At 34.9% G+C, this 18,072-nt stretch overlaps 1 protein-coding gene across 1 annotated transcript; it reads left to right on the plus strand.

Annotated features, from left to right (window-relative positions):
- The first annotated feature begins 65 nt into the window (after positions 1 to 65).
- On the plus strand, positions 66 to 17,432 carry LOC142338353 (uncharacterized). The gene is made up of 5 exons (XM_075388065.1): positions 66 to 347; positions 9,295 to 9,456; positions 13,282 to 13,518; positions 13,728 to 13,837; positions 17,055 to 17,432. The coding sequence occupies exons 1-5, from the start codon at positions 158 to 160 to the stop codon at positions 17,289 to 17,291; spliced, it is 936 nt and encodes a 311-aa protein (XP_075244180.1). The 5' UTR covers positions 66 to 157; the 3' UTR covers positions 17,292 to 17,432.
- Positions 17,433 to 18,072: the final 640 nt, after the last annotated feature.

Raw genomic sequence — 18,072 nt, forward strand, 5'->3', positions numbered from 1 at the left:
TCGTCAATTTGATAGAGCAGCAACAAAAGTCTTGTGGAAATTGAAGGTGAAAATATTTCAGGTTAAATGGCTCGTTAATGACTTGATCGTCATCCGACTTTTGAGGCAAGATTCAAAATTTCGATCTTTGAGGCAAGATCCAAAATTTTGAATAAAAATGGGCGACGACTACATGAGAATGGTAGAATGTGGCATCTGTTACAGTCATCCAATCAACGCCTTGGAGTTAGACTGCTGTGAACAAATAATATGCAAACAATGCGTGGATGAGATGTCAATGGCAGCTAATGTTGATAGCAAGTGCCCTCTTTGTCGGAAAGACGGCTACTCCTCCCATCCAGTGAAAGGTGAGTCATATGGACTGTTCAAATGTGACGAAAGCGCTGCGTGACACTAATAATTTGTTCACTTCACGACTTACGTTTAGGTACGCGAGGCAATATTATGCATTTTTAAAACAAATTATAAACAGTTGAGCAATTAGAAGCATACAAATTCGCAAACCGCAATTTACAAAGGGAAACGTATGATCACTCAACTAGGATAATCAATGATTATTCGAGACTTATTAATATTTATCCACCTTTTCGGGAGCCTGCTCAATATATGTTTTCCGAATTTGAGCTGTACCGCTCTTTGGCGCTTGAAAATTAAAAATTTTGGCTGCTCTTTCTGCAGTTTAAAGATGATCTCAGTGCCTACAAGGACAAGGGGGATAGCTCACCTCTTCTTTGGCGGAGCTAGTTTGGATAAACCAGACAGAGGTATGGGTAAAATCGATGGCAGTTCAATCATTTGTGCGATAAAAGTAGCTAAAACGATATCAATTGGATTTGATGATTTTGATTCACTCACGTAGACAACTATTTGTTTGGTTTTTTTCATTTATGAAGAAATATGCATAATAGTACCATATATTATCAATCCAATCACAACAATATTAGTACCAAAAATTAGAGTTCTATCAAGAAATAAATTTTTCAGGTTTCAAAGAGTACCTTATTTACCACCAATTATGTAATCTATGACAGCTGTATGATTCAACAACGAGAAAAGACTACCTGCAAACTAAGTGCTACTTTTATTTGGTCTTAATTTAGGAGAGATTCTCATGAATTATTAATTTTTTTAGTTTATCGGGGTTTAATGTCATGTTCAACTGCAGCTCAGTGTAACAAAAGAATTTTGATATAATCTGATTTCTTGAACTACTGCTTTTACAGCTTATGAACCGTTTGTTTTTCATTAATAGCCGCACAGCGATAGCTGGGGCTATTATTGGCCTTCTCTTGGTTTTTTTTATTTCGTCATGATTTTTGTTACGACCATATGACGTCACAGCCACTTTTTGTTCATTCGTTCATGCAATTTCAACTGAATTGCATGTGTGACGTCATTTTTCGCTCTTAGTGGAGCGAGTTTTTTTGTTCATGCGCGTGATTAAATTATTGGTCACACTTGACCTACCTCACTCTCAAAAATGACTTCCTCAATTTGAAATTGACTTTTATTTACTTTAATTCAAAGCGATAAGGTCAAATGGGCGTGTTTCACTCTAAATGAAGGTTATTTGAGATCAGCTAATAGAGGCAGCAATAACTTACACAGATTTTTAATCAAAATATAACAGATCAGCCTTCATTCAATGAAAAGACGAATTTTTTGGTCTGTCTTTTTACTGTTTTTTTTAGACTGCCGATCAACGAATCTATTGCGGCTATTTTCTGGCAATCTGCCAGCTATGTTTATAGTTGTAAGCTGAGTGTAGCTATATTGTGGTGTTCTTGGTTTTTGGTTCTGTTTCGTCATCGGACGTTGTAACGTCCTAACGTACGTTCTTTATAATAATGGATATATGTCCTCCTCTTTTTACTTATCGTCTTATTTAGTGCTATATTGCTATAAACTCAAGGCCATATATATAGACTTGACTTTTCTGCCTTATTAAGATGAGAAAATGTAAATTTTCTTTATTAATATCCTGTAAACTTTCTCAAGTATATTTGCTATAAAAACCACTTAGTTATCTTTTGTTAGTTGATATACCCACAACGCAGGAATCTGTGATAGTGCTAAATGGTATTTGTATTTACATTGTACTTCTCTATGTTCATTCTATTTGCCCGGCACGCGCCAGAAGTTTGATTTATTTTGAGTTAATCTTAATGTATTTGTACAATGATTACTTAAATGTAAATACGCCCCCTGGGTCTTGAAAAGTACTAATGCTGAAGAAGACACAAACAAAATTGTCGAGCTAGAATTCAGCAGTCAGAAAATTTAGTCATAGATTGAAATCTGTTCCCCAACTAGAAAAACCTTATAGCTGTCGGCCCTGCCCCGAAGTTAAAATTGAAACCACTCAGGCCCTGTACAATAATATCCGTGAAAAGAATAATTTAAATGACAAAAGACTATGCTATTAAGTAGTTAATTAATTCAGCGAGAAATATTACTCCAGCAAATCTATTCCAACAATATAGTTAGCCAAAAGGCACATTACAGAAGTTCTTTTTCGTTTTATATTTTAAGCCGCAAACAAAGGAACAATTTTTTTAGAGGAGCAAGTTTTTCGATTTTCACGCCTCTATTTCATTGCTCTTTTTCTACTTTTAAATGCGTGACGTCATTTCTTAAACTAGTTAGCGGTGAGTTTTAAGCTGAGCTCTGTGATTAATTTTCGTATCATACTGACTTACCTCAACTCTCTAAATCACAAAACTTGAGGTTATTTAAGATCACTCTAACCTTTTTCAAGGTCAATATAGGTATCGACAATAAAACTCAAACCTGAACAGATCTTGTACAATTTTTCCTATCTATTAAGAGAATGAACTCAACACTCTGATTGGTCAATCGTGTAAACAAGGACTTGTTAATGAGCGTTTGCACATGATGTTCCGACCCGAGCTCTTCTACCTTTCTGACTGAATTGTCAACCAAATGAAGAGATTATCAAGAATAGATGTTTGAGTTAAAAAAAATCGTTCTACACCCAAACAAAAAATTGAATAACATAATGCCTTGCCTCATTACAGAGGTCACGAGATCTGCCATTGAAAGACTACGAGAACAAAGTCAAACAACAGAAGGAAAAACAGAAACTGAACGGCATAAGCTCAATATCTAAATTTAAAAGCATCTAGTAATAACGTCAAAATGCAATCAGATAAAACTTTAACTACAAAAATGTAATTTATCTTAACTATGCAGCAGATGGGACTTTTACTTAATGAGACTAGGTAACTTGTCGACAAAAAGAAGAACTAATGAAGTGAAATCCAAAGATAATCAACATTTTTTAAACCAAATAATTTCAAACGTGTTAAAAATTTTCAGCTTTTAACAAAGTAATTCTCGATAAATTTACTAAAAAGTCATTACGAAACTGATAGGACCTGTCTTTGGTTAGACTAAGCCAGAGAAACGGACTCAAGATGCAGAAAATCTAAGAAAAACATTTTGGAAAAACACAAATTGTTGAAGCCATTGAAATTATTAGCTGTTATCTGAATATTGGTATTTTAGTTCATTTGTTTTACTAATTCAGCTAAAATTATGCTGAAAAAATAAGTAAGTTTGCTTGGGCATCATCTGAAAATAATTGGGCTCTATTATTACGCAGATATCCTAAATGAAGAGAAAAAGCAACACAATTATTAATCACTGACAGAACATTTACGAAAACGCATTTTGTCCAACAAACAAAACATTCGTTACGGCATAATACCAATAGAAATTTTAATTTTTGGGTTAAAAGGAACTGGAGGGAACCTCTCAATGATGAGAATAAGTTGCAAGCTGACGAAAAGAACAATATCATAAACTTAAAGACTCTTTGCTGTAAACTGACTGCATTGACTAAGATCATTCACTTAATTTCAAAGATCATTCACTTTTCAATTAATTTTAAACAGCAATGCGATTCTTTTTTAACAATAAAACTTAAAAATATCAACAAATATGAACAAGTATGGTAAAATCCCGTATTATCAAGGCCATAATTTTCAATAGTTTTCCTCGATGGGAAGACAATGCTGTTTTTTGTTCATAGGTCATTGCAATAAGTTTTATGACTATAAAAACAATAACGAATACAGACAAAAACCAGAGCTTCAATAGAAAAGTGCGAGCAATAAATGTCGAAGTCCATAAGCTTTTCTCTGAAAACTTTATCTCTGATCCTTTAAACGTCTTCTCTAAGCCAGTTAGAACTATCATTTTCAGGATAATATGATGAGATTTCAAAAGGAACCAAAATTATGAAAGAATATACAAAAGTTAAAAAGTATATTCAAGAAAACTCGTGGCATAAAACTGTTAATTACAAACCATATTTACGGTCAATAGTTGCCAAATCAACAGAAATTTAGATTTCAAGGAATTGCTCATGTTTTGTTTGGCTTCGACTCTAAGTTTTTGTAGTTTTTAATGGAATTTTGATGTACTATTTGAGATTTTACTAAAATTTTGTATTCCTATGGTATAGATTCGTTGACTATAAGTGCAATGGCTTCCTAATGAGCTTTAAGTGAGCTGATTTTTGTGAAGTATATGTCAGTTTCTGCAATCCGAGCTCCCCTTTCCTTTCAACTATAACCAAATTATTCTGGGCAGCCATTTTAACTTCTAACAAGCTTAAAATCGGCTAGTGTCATTTTTTGTTTCCGAAAAGTTGTTTTAAATTCTTAACAGGCATTAGCTGTCCACTCAAATTACTAGATAGGTTGACTTAATGCTCATTAGGAAGCCTATTGCACATATACTCAACGAGTCTATGCCATAGGACAACAAAGTTTTAGTAAAATCTCAAAAAGTAAATCAAAATTCCATTAAAAGTTACGAAAACTCAGATTCGAAGCCAAAAAGAACATGATTCCTTGAAAACTAATTTTTTTCAATGGGCTTCTTTTGACTGTAAATGTAGTTTGTAATTAACGGAAGCTCCATATGAGAGGTGACTAGTCTCTAAGTGACTAAAAAAACAAATATATATGAAAACAGGTGTCAAATTGAATTCGAATTCCTTTTTTTAAAATAATCTTCCCTGTGAGACCAGAACCAGCTATTTTAGTCATTTTTCGGCTATTAGGAACACCAAATTGATTTATTTTTTAGCGTGAAATGTAATTTAGCTTTATCGATCGGTAAAAATTGACTGATTAAAAAAAACACGTTTGAGTATATAGTTTCTCCCTCTACAAGTGGGGTTGGAACAATAAAAAGTATATTTGCATGTCTCAGAACTTTTCTCATCTGTTGCTCTCTATATTCTACATATAAGTCTGTTTTGCAGATCTGCCGGTTTTGTTGTACCAGTTTTCATGCGCCTTGCAATTAGGAACAGTAATTTTTTCAATAAAGGCACATTTTCAGAAGCGCTTAGGGAAGTCCTCGCGCATCGACGAACCGATGAAAACACATATAATAAACACAGTATTCATTATATGTGTTTTCATTGGTTCGTGCATGTGCGATGACTTTTGTAACCGCTTCTGTAACTGTGCGTTTATTGAAAAAATTACTGTTCCCAATGGTAAGGCGCATGAAAACGTTTTGCTAAATTTTTTGTTTGCTAAGTGGAAAAAAATCATGTTCCTGAATTAAATAATTATTGCAGAGGGCGTAACTCGCTGCAATTTTTTTCAAGCATAAATTTGTTCATTCGTTCATGCAATTTCAACTGAATTGCATGTGTGACGTCATTTCTCGCTCTTAGTGGAGCGAGTTTTTTTGTTCATGCGCGTGATTAAATTTTTGGTCACACTTGACTTACCTCACTCTCAAAAATGACTTCCTCAATTTGAAATTGACTTTTATTTACTTTAATTCAAAGCGATAAGGTCAAATGGGCGTGTTTCACTCTAAATGAAGGTTATTTGAGATCAGCTAATAGAGGCAGCAATAACTTACACAGATTTTTAATCAAAATATAGCAGATCAGCCTTCATTCAATGAAAAGACGAATTTTTTGGTCTGTCTTTTTACTGTTTTTTTTTAGACTGCCGATCAACGAATCTATTGCGGCTATTTTCTGGCAATCTGCCAGCTATGTTTATAGTTGTAAGCTGAGTGTAGCTATATTGTGGTGTTCTTGGTTTTTGGTTCTGTTTCGTCATCGGACGTTGTAACGTCCTAACGTACGTTCTTTATAATAATGGATATATGTCGTCCTCTTTTTACTTATCGTCTTATTTAGTGCTATATTGCTATAATCTCAAGGCCATATATATAGACTTGACTTTTCTGCCTTATTAAGATGAGAAAATGTAAATTTTCTTTATTAATATCCTGTAAACATTCTCAAGTATATTTGCTATAAAAACCACTTAGTTATCTTTTGTTAGTTGATATACCCACAACGCAGGAATCTGTGATAGTGCTAAATGGTATTTGTATTTACATTGTACTTCTCTATGTTCATTCTATTTGCCCGGCACGCGCCAGAAGTTTGATTTATTTTGAGTTAATCTTAATGTATTTGTACAATGATTACTTAAATGTAAATACGCCCCCTGGGTCTTGAAAAGTACTAATGCTGAAGAAGACACAAACAAAATTGTCGAGCTAGAATTCAGCAGTCAGAAAATTTAGTCAGATTGAAATCTGTTCCCCAACTAGAAAAACCTTATAGCTGTCGGCCCTGCTCCGAAGTTAAAATTGAAACCACTCAGGCCCTGTACAATAATATCCGTGAAAAGAATAATTTAAATGACAAAAGACTATGCTATTAAGTAGTTAATTAATTCAGCGAGAAATATTACTCCAGCAAATCTATTCCAACAATATAGTTAGCCAAAAGGCACATTACAGAAGTTCTCTTTTGTTTTATATTTTAAGCCGCAAACAAAGGAACAATTTTTTTAGAGGAGCAAGTTTTTCGATTTTTTCACGCCTCTATTTCATTGCTCTTTTTCTATTCTAATTTTGTATTCCTATGGTATAGATTCGTTGACTATAAGTGCAATGGCTTCCTAATGAGCTTTAAGTGAGCTGATTTTTGTGAAGTATATGTCAGTTTCTGCAATCCGAGCTCCCCTTTCCTTTCAACTATAACCAAATTATTCTGGGCAGCCATTTTAACTTCTAACAAGCTTAAAATCGGCTAGTGTCATTTTTTGTTTCCGAAAAGTTGTTTTAAATTCTTAACAGGCATTAGCTGTCCACTCAAATCACTAGATAGGTTGACTTAATGCTCATTAGGAAGCCTATTGCACATATACTCAACGAGTCTATGCCATAGGACAACAAAGTTTTAGTAAAATCTCAAAAAGTAAATCAAAATTCCATTAAAAGTTACGAAAACTCAGATTCGAAGCCAAAAAGAACATGATTCCTTGAAAACTAATTTTTTTCAATGGGCTTCTTTTGACTGTAAATGTAGTTTGTAATTAACGGAAGCTCCATATGAGAGGTGACTAGTCTCTAAGTGACTAAAAAAAAACAAATATATATGAAAACAGGTGTCAAATTGAATTCGAATTCTTTTTTTTAAAATAATCTTCCCTGTGAGACCAGAACCAGCTATTTTAGTCATTTTTCGGCTATTAGGAACACCAAATTGATTTATTTTTTAGCGTGAAATGTAATTTAGCTTTATCGATCGGTAAAAATTGACTGATTAAAAAAAACACGTTTGAGTATATAGTTTCTCCCCCTACAAGTGGGGTTGGAACAATAAAAAGTATATTTGCATGTCTCAGAACTTTTCTCATCTGTTGCTCTCTATATTCTACATATAAGTCTGTTTTGCAGATCTGCCGGTTTTGTTGTAACAGTTTTCATGCGCCTTGCAATTAGGAACAGTAATTTTTTCAATAAAGGCACATTTTCAGAAGCGCTTAGGGAAGTCCTCGCGCATCGACGAACCGACGAAAACACATATAATAAACACAGTATTCATTATATGTGTTTTCATTGGTTCGTGCATGTGCGATGACTTTTGTAACCGCTTCTGTAGCTGTGCGTTTATTGAAAAAATTACTGTTCCCAATGGTAAGGCGCATGAAAACGTTTTGCTAAATTTTTTGTTTGCTAAGTGGAAAAAAATCATGTTCCTGAATTAAATAATTATTGCAGAGGACGTAACTCGCTGCATTTTTTTTCAAGCATAAATTGAAAATTGAACCTTGTTCATGTTTTTTTAGTTTCTCTTCTTTTTTAACCAAAATGTCACGGAAAGTTTTTTCGAAACTCTTTTCAGAGAGCTGTAGTTATGATTATGGATTATGCTGTCGTACATAAAAAGTAAAACTGCGCCTGAAGTAATAATCTAAAGTGAAGTGGACTGGACACATTTTTTAGAGTGTAGCGTGGACTCAACTTGTTTCATTCGCCTGTAGTTTTCTATGCCGCCCATCTTTGGTTGCTATTAATTTTGCTAATAATTGAAAATCAATCGATTTCGTATTTTTAAACAAAGATGCCTTGCTCGTTATTTACTTCTTAACAATGTTAATAGGCATGCAATAAACAGTGCGTGGGGAATTTTAAAAGCAAGTAATTTTTTAGCAAGTACTTCCTTGAGGTGCTGGAAAGGTTTCTGAATCTGTTGAGTTTGCACTAATTGCGACAATTCAGATATTAATTTTATTGAATTAGATTGGCGATTATTAACTAAAGGCTTATTAACTAAAGAATTTCACTTTCTGATTCAGCTGCACAGAAATTCGTGCAGGGAAACTTCTCTTCTGTAACACAAATGTTCCCTTCTCTTGATTTTCCTGATTTTTGTTCAATCGTAGATTGATTACCTCATAAACTTGAAATGTTTGTTGAAATCGGCTAAAAAGAGCAAATGCTCCGATGTTTTTCTCTCTATTTGTAGAGAAATAGTGGAAAGTCTGGTTGTCCACCTCTTCTCGATTGCAAAGTGCATACTCTGCGTCCGGTGATGACTCTCCTCTCCGTCTTTCTGCTGCTCTATCTTTGTGCATGAAAAAAGTTATTCTTCGATCTTGATTGACGCTTCTCTATGAATAACCTCCTTGTTGTTTAACTTCTGCAAAAATGTGTTAAAGATCCTTCAACAAAAATTTGTTAAAGATCCTTCAACGTATCTTTCTGCAACTATCTATTAAATATCTCCATTAATGATCTCATATCTTCGTTTACTTCGTTGTGTTTATGCAAATCAGCGATAGTTGCCGAAATGAAGAAAATTTGGACTGCAATTGAATGTAAATGAATCCGGAATGTGTTTTTAAATAATATTACCCCCCCCCCCCCATGCAACTAACCTTATGTCGGCCAATCACATTTTTATCATTCTTTGACTTTAGTTCTTCATTTTAGGTGCTTTGAAACGTCTTATAGACAGCATGAGCATTCCATGTCCAAACGAGTGTGGCAAATCAGTGAAGATTGGGAACTTGAATGACCACAACCGCCTCTGTCCCAATCAGCCGATCGAGTGCAAGTTTTGCAGCGACAAATTCACTCCCCCTAATTTCTTTGGTGAGCGTCTTTTACTTGTCTTTTGTTCAAAATTTGATCGCAAATGCATAAGTTTTCACCATAAACTTGAGCTAACTGAATTAGAGAAGATAGAAGCCAAGTTTGCAATTAATCAGTTTTGTAAAAAAAAGTAATTGAGAACAATTGTGTAATATCAAGTATTGAGTTTTAGACTTGTAGTAGATGTTGTTGAGTCAATTATGAGTGTCTACTGTTGTAAGCGTTGGTTACTGTATATCAATGACTGTGTAAAGATAATGGCGCTGTGTTCATAGACCCCAACTGTGTTCCTAATAAACAGCAACAATGAAACTCTGCTATAGCGGGACTATTTTTTACTACTCAAAGGATCTAGATTGGATGGGTGATTCTCTCTGTTGTCCTATCAACAAGCATCATTATTGACAGCTTTCGTTGGGAAGTTGTGAGAAGTAAATGAATCTAATTAATGATTCGAGTTAATAGCTATTTGTTTTCAAAGATGTTTAGTGAATTTTTGAGTGTTTGTTGTTCTGTGTTCGTATCATTTAACCTGATTAATGACAGCTCTGATAGGTTGCTAACGTGGGCAGTGTTATTTTGTTTAGTTGTTTCATTTTAAGGCTAATTCTCTCCATGACTTTCTGACTACTCACTTTCAAGAAATATGGAATTTTTAAGTTTTGCTATTTTTTGTTGTCCTGTCTCTCTCCATAGTCTCTTGAATGACACGTCTCATCGTTTGATCAGAAGACTGAAATTAATCGAAATAATCCGTTCAGTACATAACGAATGCTATCTATGACTTAAAGTATGTTCTTTTTCAAAAAACCTTTATTTCTGCCTCATCGGTTGCTAATAAAGATATAGTGCATCGGATTAATTAGTTCAATTTGTAGCTTATACTTTCAGTGATTTTTACACTAACCATTTCAAAAAGTTTTAGCAATTTTTGAGTATTTCTATTATTTGTTGCACTTATTGCTGTCCTTATCACTTAATCTCATTAATGGAAGGTCTCTGCGGATGCTAATACGAATTTAGTTGATCGAAGAATTTGTTTTAGTTTGTCGCTCTTGTTTTCTGTGAGTTTAACACTACTCTTTTTAAAGTATTGCTAATTTTTGAGTTTTGGTTGTATATTTCGTTGTGCCACTTAGAATTAGACACTGATTGTTTTTATAGCAGCGAAGCTGTAAGCTGAGCGGAGCTATATTGCGGTGATCTTGGTTTTTTTTTGTTTCGTCGTCTGACGCTCTTTTTCGTTTTACATTTGTTCAAACAGCAATGCTGAGAAGTCAATTTTTCTGAATGACTTCTTGTTCTCACTAACGGCATTTGCGCGTCATTTCTCATTCTCTCTAGCAAAAGTTTTTAAGTCATTTGTGTGATTAGATTTTGATCATATGTGACCTACCTCACTCAATTAATTGACTTTTGCGCTTTAAAATTTTTGATGTTTTTACTTTTTCAAGTCCAATAAAGGAACTCATATGTGCAGTAAAGGTCCCCAATAAAAAAAGGCGTCTGCGGAATGAATTTTAACAATCTTTATTATTTTAGCGCGAAATGTTTTTTAACATAGCTTTTTGAGTGGCGTCGCTTTTTCAATTTAGATCTGTATCTGTTTCTATCTCTATTATACGGCAGGCAAGTCTATTTCGTAGCTATTCCGGCAACCTGCCGGTTATGTTTGTAAGCTGTCAGTTATTTTTTGTTCTGTTCGTTTTTGTTATTATTTTTGAATGGTCTCATGGGTTCTCTAATTAGGCGTAATAAAAGTTATGTAGCAATTTCAGTTGATTTCTAAAAAATTAAGCAACTTAATCACAACTTGTTTTAAAAAATAGCCATTTTTTAGTCTTGCCCAGTTTTGTAGTTATTTTGTTGTCTTATCACTTAGTCTCATTAATGACAGTTCTCATCGTCGTATAATGAAGCATGCATGAAACTAATTGAGAACTCTTTTTTAAAGTTAGCGTTTTTATGACTTGATACTATTTGTTCTCAAAAGTTGCGAGTTTTTAAATCGTTTGTTTTGTTTGCTGATTTTGCAAATTTTATCCTTTCACTAAATCTGGTCAATGATCAGAAATAATTGTTTTTCTTATTGCAGCTTCTATACTCGTCTCAGTTTTTAACTAATTTAATTATTATAGCTCACAGCTAATGCTTTCCGTGACTTAACACAAATTGCAATCGATAAATATCAGCAAAATTTTGGAGTTTTGCCCCTTTTTATTTGTTTGTTTTGGTGTATTATAACTTACTTTCAACGATCGATCAACTATGATCGATCATTGAAAGTAAGTTTGATCGATCATTGAACATAGTTATCATCGATTGGTGACGCCTAATAAACGAATTTGTGCATGATATGGCGTTGGGTTTTTTTACAATTTTTAACCATTTTTTCAAAATGTTTGAACTTTTGAGTCTTGAAGGTTCTTTTAACGGTTGCTTTTGCTATGGTCTTGTCGCCTAGTGCTCATATGCCTTATAGTATATCGTATTTTCTTCATTTTGGCCGCAAATTTTTTGTGATAGTTTTCATTGACTTGGGCATTTATTTCGAGCGGTTTTTGGGGATCTTTTGGTTCTTGCTTTCATGTTTTTTTGGTCACGTTTTCACCTAACAGAACTGCTGATGATTGTTTTGTAGCCTTTTTTCTATGATTGACGAATTCAGTGCATCAGCCTCCCTCCCTCTCTTCAACCCCCCCCCCCCCCCTAATCCCCACCCCTGCATATTGTTCAGGCCATAAGGGCCCCGTGCAGCCAAAATTGCCCCTTCCACTGTTGTCCTATCCCCTATTAGCCTTGGGCTGGTCCTGGTTTGTTTTTTTTAACTTCGTAGAACAAAAGTCCGTTTCACTTTACCTCACTTGACTCTTTTTTGACATTTTGTTTTTAATGTTAAAAATGTCATTCTTTTTTTTTACTTCTCTTGGCTAGTTTTCTCATTCTCATTACTGTTCTCTCATTCTGCTCAAAGTGATTTTAAACTGAAGTTGCTCAGTAAAGCAATCTAAATGAACAGAATCATTGTTGAAAAACAAAATGAAAAAAAAAAAGAAAAGGGATAAACCCATAATGAGCAGTTTGATGCCTGCGTCTGATACATTGTTCTAATAAGTCTCAGTTACGATGTTTAATGTTAATTGGTATTGTTACTAATCGACATATCATCTCAGTAGGGAAAAAGAGTATGTCTAACAGCGAATTTTGCCAAAATAGCTCGCGCTTTTGAACTGATTTTCGCAAACCGATTAAAATTTTCTATTGTTTCTACTCTTTCAATGCTATTGGGTTTTGTGGGAATCACTGCTAGCTATTTACCAGTTTTTCTGATGTAGGCGTCAATCTTGTATCCAAACGAAAGCAGACATTTTTAAATTTTTTTAACTAGGCGTGCTGAAATTTTCAAGTTGCCTTCATCTTCAAGCGTTGATTAAAGAAGTTTGCTTAGTTATCGTATCAAGATACACCACGAAATATTGAACAAAAATTGAATGCTGACCCCGTGTATCTCAGTGCTTTAGAAAGAAATCCTGTAACTTGGTGCCTGAGCGTAGGGCATTTTTATTTTTAATTTGCAATATCATCAAAATTAGCTAAAAAGGGTGATCACTTCTGCAAGTGTTCTGCTGCATTAATGAAATTAAACCTTGATAGGAGCCTGACTGTTTCCTATGACTGATTTGAGTGTCAATCTTTTACAAAAATGAGCGAAATTCTTGTTTGCTCGCTCTTTGTAAATCAGCTAAATGAAACATAGGGGCAATTATAGCGACTCTTGGTGTCAGACTAATTGTCCGACTGGGTTGTTTATCTTTTGGTTTTCAGGTCATCTTGAAGCAAAGCACGCTGCTGATGTCACATCGCTTTGTCGGTCAGACAAGGTGGAGGTGGTTACCTCAACGTCTGCCACTTCTGGTGGTCCCTTAGTTGAGCTATTAACTGGCCCTAGTGCTGCATGCAGTGGTTGTGTATCATCTGGAAATGCAACTGTTGGTAATTTGAGATCACGCTTTCCTGTCAGGGGCAGCGGTGGCGTTAATCACCCGAGGCTTGGAACAACAGGTAGCTCGGTTTGATTTAAAAAACGTCGAGACGCGTATACTTACGAGGGAGAAATAAATAAAAGTGAAACTTATTCCAGTTTTTTCGGACTTATGCAAAAACGCGACAGAAAAACTAACCTGAATGATCGAAGAATTATTTTGTCCCTAACGTAACACTTATTCAACAAGAAAGAAGCTGATTGATGATAATGAACGTGTTCATTGCAGGCAAGTTCTACTGTGGGAGGAGGCTGGACTTCTACTGTGACTGCTGCAATGGCAACTGTGGGCCCACAAATGGCTGCAACTGTACATCGTGCCAAACGTTGGACATTCAGGTCTGCTCAAAAACCGTTTTAAACACCTTATCCAGAGCTAGAGCATTTCTCCTGTTATAGATTGCCCCTGTCTTTTTGTAAAGATCTCAAGGGCGCAGAAGTGTAGACATGCGGTAATTACTTTGCATTAAGTTTTTAAACTCTACAGCTGGTTGTCATAATAAATTCCTCTCATTTTCACCGTCCAATTGAAAAGAAAGAATACGGTTTTTAGTTTTTGTTATGTTCCGTTCATGAAGTGAATTACTCTGAATAAAACTAAGCCCTCAGACCCAATTCGCTTTTAAATCTGGAACATGAACTATCATGGTTCATGATGTAAATGATACATAGTGTATTGAAGCCATTATAATTATCAGCTATTAAATGATTTTATTAATTGCTCTCAAACGAAGTTTGTAGCAATTATATTAGTCCTGTCGGTCTTTTTTATGCGATTTTTCGCTTGACCAATTTTTCGTCTGACGCTTTTGACTTTTCGTCCTCAAAAACGGGATAAACAGGTAGCGCCCAGCGGGCATTAAGTGCTCTTAGAGCCTTTCAGGTCTGTTTCAGCTCAAACTGTTTTGGAGACTTATACTTATGGTGTGAAGGGCGGTTCAGAGGTTGAGACACCTCCCCCCTTGTTGACCCCCACCCCCACTATTGGCTCCACCCACCCCCCCCCCCCCCCCCACCGCGCTTTTGCCCCCCCCCCAACCCAGTGCTGCCCCCATCAGCCCCCGGTGCACCCCCCCCCCCCCCCCCGTGGCTAGCTACTGACCAAGCCAACCGCTCGCCGGTCGTTTGAGAGCAATTCGCCCGACGTTAGTCGGTTATGTTTTTTTTTTCGGTTACTATTCATATTATATCAGTTACTAGAGATCTGAATTATTGTATCACTTGCTATTACGGGGAATTGGAAAAGACAACGGAGCACTCGCAAAATGTTTATGAAAACGCTGAGTGTTTATAAAAATCAGCTATACACTGACAGCAATGAATAATTTCAATACGACGCTAATCAGACCTGCTCACTAATCAGAATAATTCTTACGACCGTATGAAAAAGAGCAACAAATACAGGCGAAACGAGAATTTTTTTGAGAGCTTGTATCAAAAAAATAAAAGCAATAGTTGCAACATAAGGCCGCTAGCCAGACAATTTTTGTGTCAAAAGACAAAATATGAGACCTGACATTAGTGGGATCGGCCTACAATTTCATATAATTTATTATATAAAGAGGATAATGTGCAAATATTCTTTTTCTGGAACAAATATTTTGAATTTCATAAGCCATTAATTTTCTTTAGGATGTCAATTCCACATTTAATCAATTAGACTAGGTTATGAAAAGAATGCAACAAGTGCAGGCAAAACTCAAAGAATGCAACAAGTGCAGTCAAAACTCAGTAATTCAATAAAATTTTTTAAAAAACAAGGTGTCGTAGCCAGAAAAACCTTGAGCTACTCCCTGGAAGCAAAATGGGTTTTCATTGGGCTTCATTTTAACGAAAATAAGTTTGTTCTTCAATGGAAACTTGGCTTGAAATTTGACTTGTTGGCAATGGTTGAAAAATGAGGCGCTAGCCAGACTTTTTTGTGCCAAAGACAAAATATGAGACCTGTCATTAGTGGGATTGACCTACAAGTTCCTATAATTTAGAAAAAAAGGGTAATGTGCAAATATACCTTTTTGGAACAATTATTTTGACTTTCATAACAGCCACTAGTTTTCGTTAGGATGCCAATTCCACATTTAATTAATTAGAGTAATTAAATGTGGAATTAATTACTCTAATTAATTCAGTTTTTAATTAATTAATTAGTTTTTAATTAATTAATTAAATAAGTTATTAAAAGAATGCAACAAGTGCAGGCAAAACTCAATAATTGAATAAAAATTTTTAAAAACAAGGTGTCGTAGCCAGAAAAACCTCGTAGCCAGAGTTATTCCCTGGAAACAAATTAGATTTTCATTGGGCTTCATTTTAACGTAAATAATATTGTTCAATGTAAACTTGGCTTGAAATTTGACTTGTCGGCAACTGACATGAAAAATATTAAAAAGTTGAAAAACCAGCGTTTCATTAGAATTGGAATCCATTTGCTTGAAAAGATCTCCAATGATACCTTTTAATCGCTGCCAGTCTATTAATAACACGTAATTGTTTCATTTTTTAGCGTAAATATTACTTGAAGCAACAATTTGACACAGAAGATTGTAGATTGAGCAAAAGTCACATTAAAAGTGAACAAAATATGATACGTTCACAAAAAATTTCAAGTTCAACAACTCGAAAAATAACAAAATTTTTTAAAAATCTGGTTTCAAATTGTACGCTCGAGGGGCTCTCTAGTGATACCACTCACAACTGTCTACCGTGAATATATTGATTGGCCAAAACTGACTGAACATAGAAAAATCCAATTGAGCGTATAGTTCCTTCGGAACAATAAAATTTTGTGCTTCTTTTCTTTTTTTGGGTTATGCGTTTTCGCAAGCGGAATAAAAAGTGTTTTTAACTAAGTAGAAAAATTAATTTCTCAAAAAGAGAGAATAACAAAAATGATAATTACAGTAGAATTTAGAGATTTACAGGAGAGATCTGATTATTAGATCAAGATGGTGATGTGATTTTGGGGGTGAAAAAGGCTCAAAAATCAGCTGTATATATACCCATAATCAGTGCGAGAAAGTCAAGATACAAAACTAATCTTAGCACCATGATTTACAGGGGGTCGCAAGGGTTACCCAATATGGTTTGCTTCTGCAAATTTCCTAGAAATCAATCGCAGGGGGTACCATAGATGGTATGCATTTAAAATTTTCTAAGAATTCGTTCACATTTCCGGTGGTATCATAATCACTCAATTCATGCTGGGAAGATTTTACATCAACTAATCTCACTCTAATAATAGTTATCTAGATTCACCAATTTGATCCGAATACTAATTCTAAGCACCATTAATTGACGATTCATTTATATAAATTTGTGACTAGAATCAATTTTGCTCTTGTCTTTGTAATATTACAATCTTTGTAGTCTTTGTAGTCTTTTCTTGGTAAGTTAAACTTTCTTTCTAATTCGCACGAATTCAAGATAGTTTGATCGATATTCTCTTTTATCTTCGATTATTAATTTTTCATAGAATACTCAGAATTCAAAGCAATAGAAAGGACGAGCGTGATCAAAAATGTTTTCAGTATGAGTGATGAGAAAACTTTTTTGACAGTTCCGACGTCTGAGTCCGGGCTACTACGTCAACTCGGTGGGAATGCTCAGTTACCGAGATACTTCTTCAAACACATTCTACTGCATGCGACTACTTGAAGGCAGTTCTAGGCTCAATGAGATTACTTGCAACGGTGTTCCTGCTTTCACATGCAGGAATTGCAAAGGACTCAACAGCGCCTGGAACACGAACACTGCATTCAGAAGTGTAAATGCTTCTGTTCCTGGTCGCAATTGACAGCTGCGCATCTTCCACTGCAGTTTTGTCAAATTGGTGCTTTTATATTTATGCTATCCATGCGTGACTGAATCTTTTTGCCGTAGATTGTAGAAAAATCAGATCCCGTACTTAATTTTAAATTGATGATTTTCTCCTCTCTTTTGGATCTGAAAAAGCAACTTTCTTTTTAAACGGCGTCATGCGTGAGCGAATTATGCATAATAGTGTGGAATGTACCAACATTTTGATTTCTTAACCAATGCTTTGTTTTGTACCAAATCTGACAAAATTTAATTAATTCCCAGGTTTTAAAGCTTTGTTAATTGCTCTCTCGAACGCAATTTGAAGCTGTTATTGTAGCTCTGCGCAAAATTTGCTTGACTGTTATGACTTTTTGCGAGATCTAAATTGTTCTCTCATTCACAATTTCACGCAGTTTAGCTCTTTCGTTTTTTTTGCTTCAGATATTATTAATGGTCTATAATAATCTCTAAAAATGTCATTTGATGCTGCTATGGAAACTTATTGCGCCTTACAGGAAGTTTTGCTAACTTTGGCACAACTAGGTTTGCTTCTTTTTTGTTTTGTACATTCGGAAATGGGTGATCAGTGGCAATGTCTGCCTCCACTGATGTATGGTGGTGGACTGTTTAATTCTTTTCATATTTTCTGATATTCATCTTAACTGTGTCCATGTAAGTATCATTTATTGTCAGTCTCATGGGATGATGCTTGGCTCTGAGTTTGATAATCAACAGGTGGCTGCCTCGATTATAGACACCGAAATGCTGTCTGAGTT

This window comes from Convolutriloba macropyga, chromosome 4 (assembly GCF_964194025.1).
Source record: "Convolutriloba macropyga chromosome 4, txConMacr16.3, whole genome shotgun sequence".
Taxonomy (NCBI): Eukaryota; Metazoa; Xenacoelomorpha; order Acoela; family Convolutidae; genus Convolutriloba; species Convolutriloba macropyga.

Bases quoted from the DNA above. Each gene is read 5' to 3' on its own strand.
- LOC142338353 (XM_075388065.1), top strand. From the start codon at position 158: ATGGGCGACGACTACATGAGAATGGTAGAATGTGGCATCTGTTACAGT. The intron at 348-9,294 runs GTGAGTCATATG...TCTTCATTTTAG, and splicing joins CTCCTCCCATCCAGTGAAAG to GTGCTTTGAAACGTCTTATA. The intron at 13,519-13,727 runs GTAGCTCGGTTT...TGTTCATTGCAG, and splicing joins CCCGAGGCTTGGAACAACAG to GCAAGTTCTACTGTGGGAGG.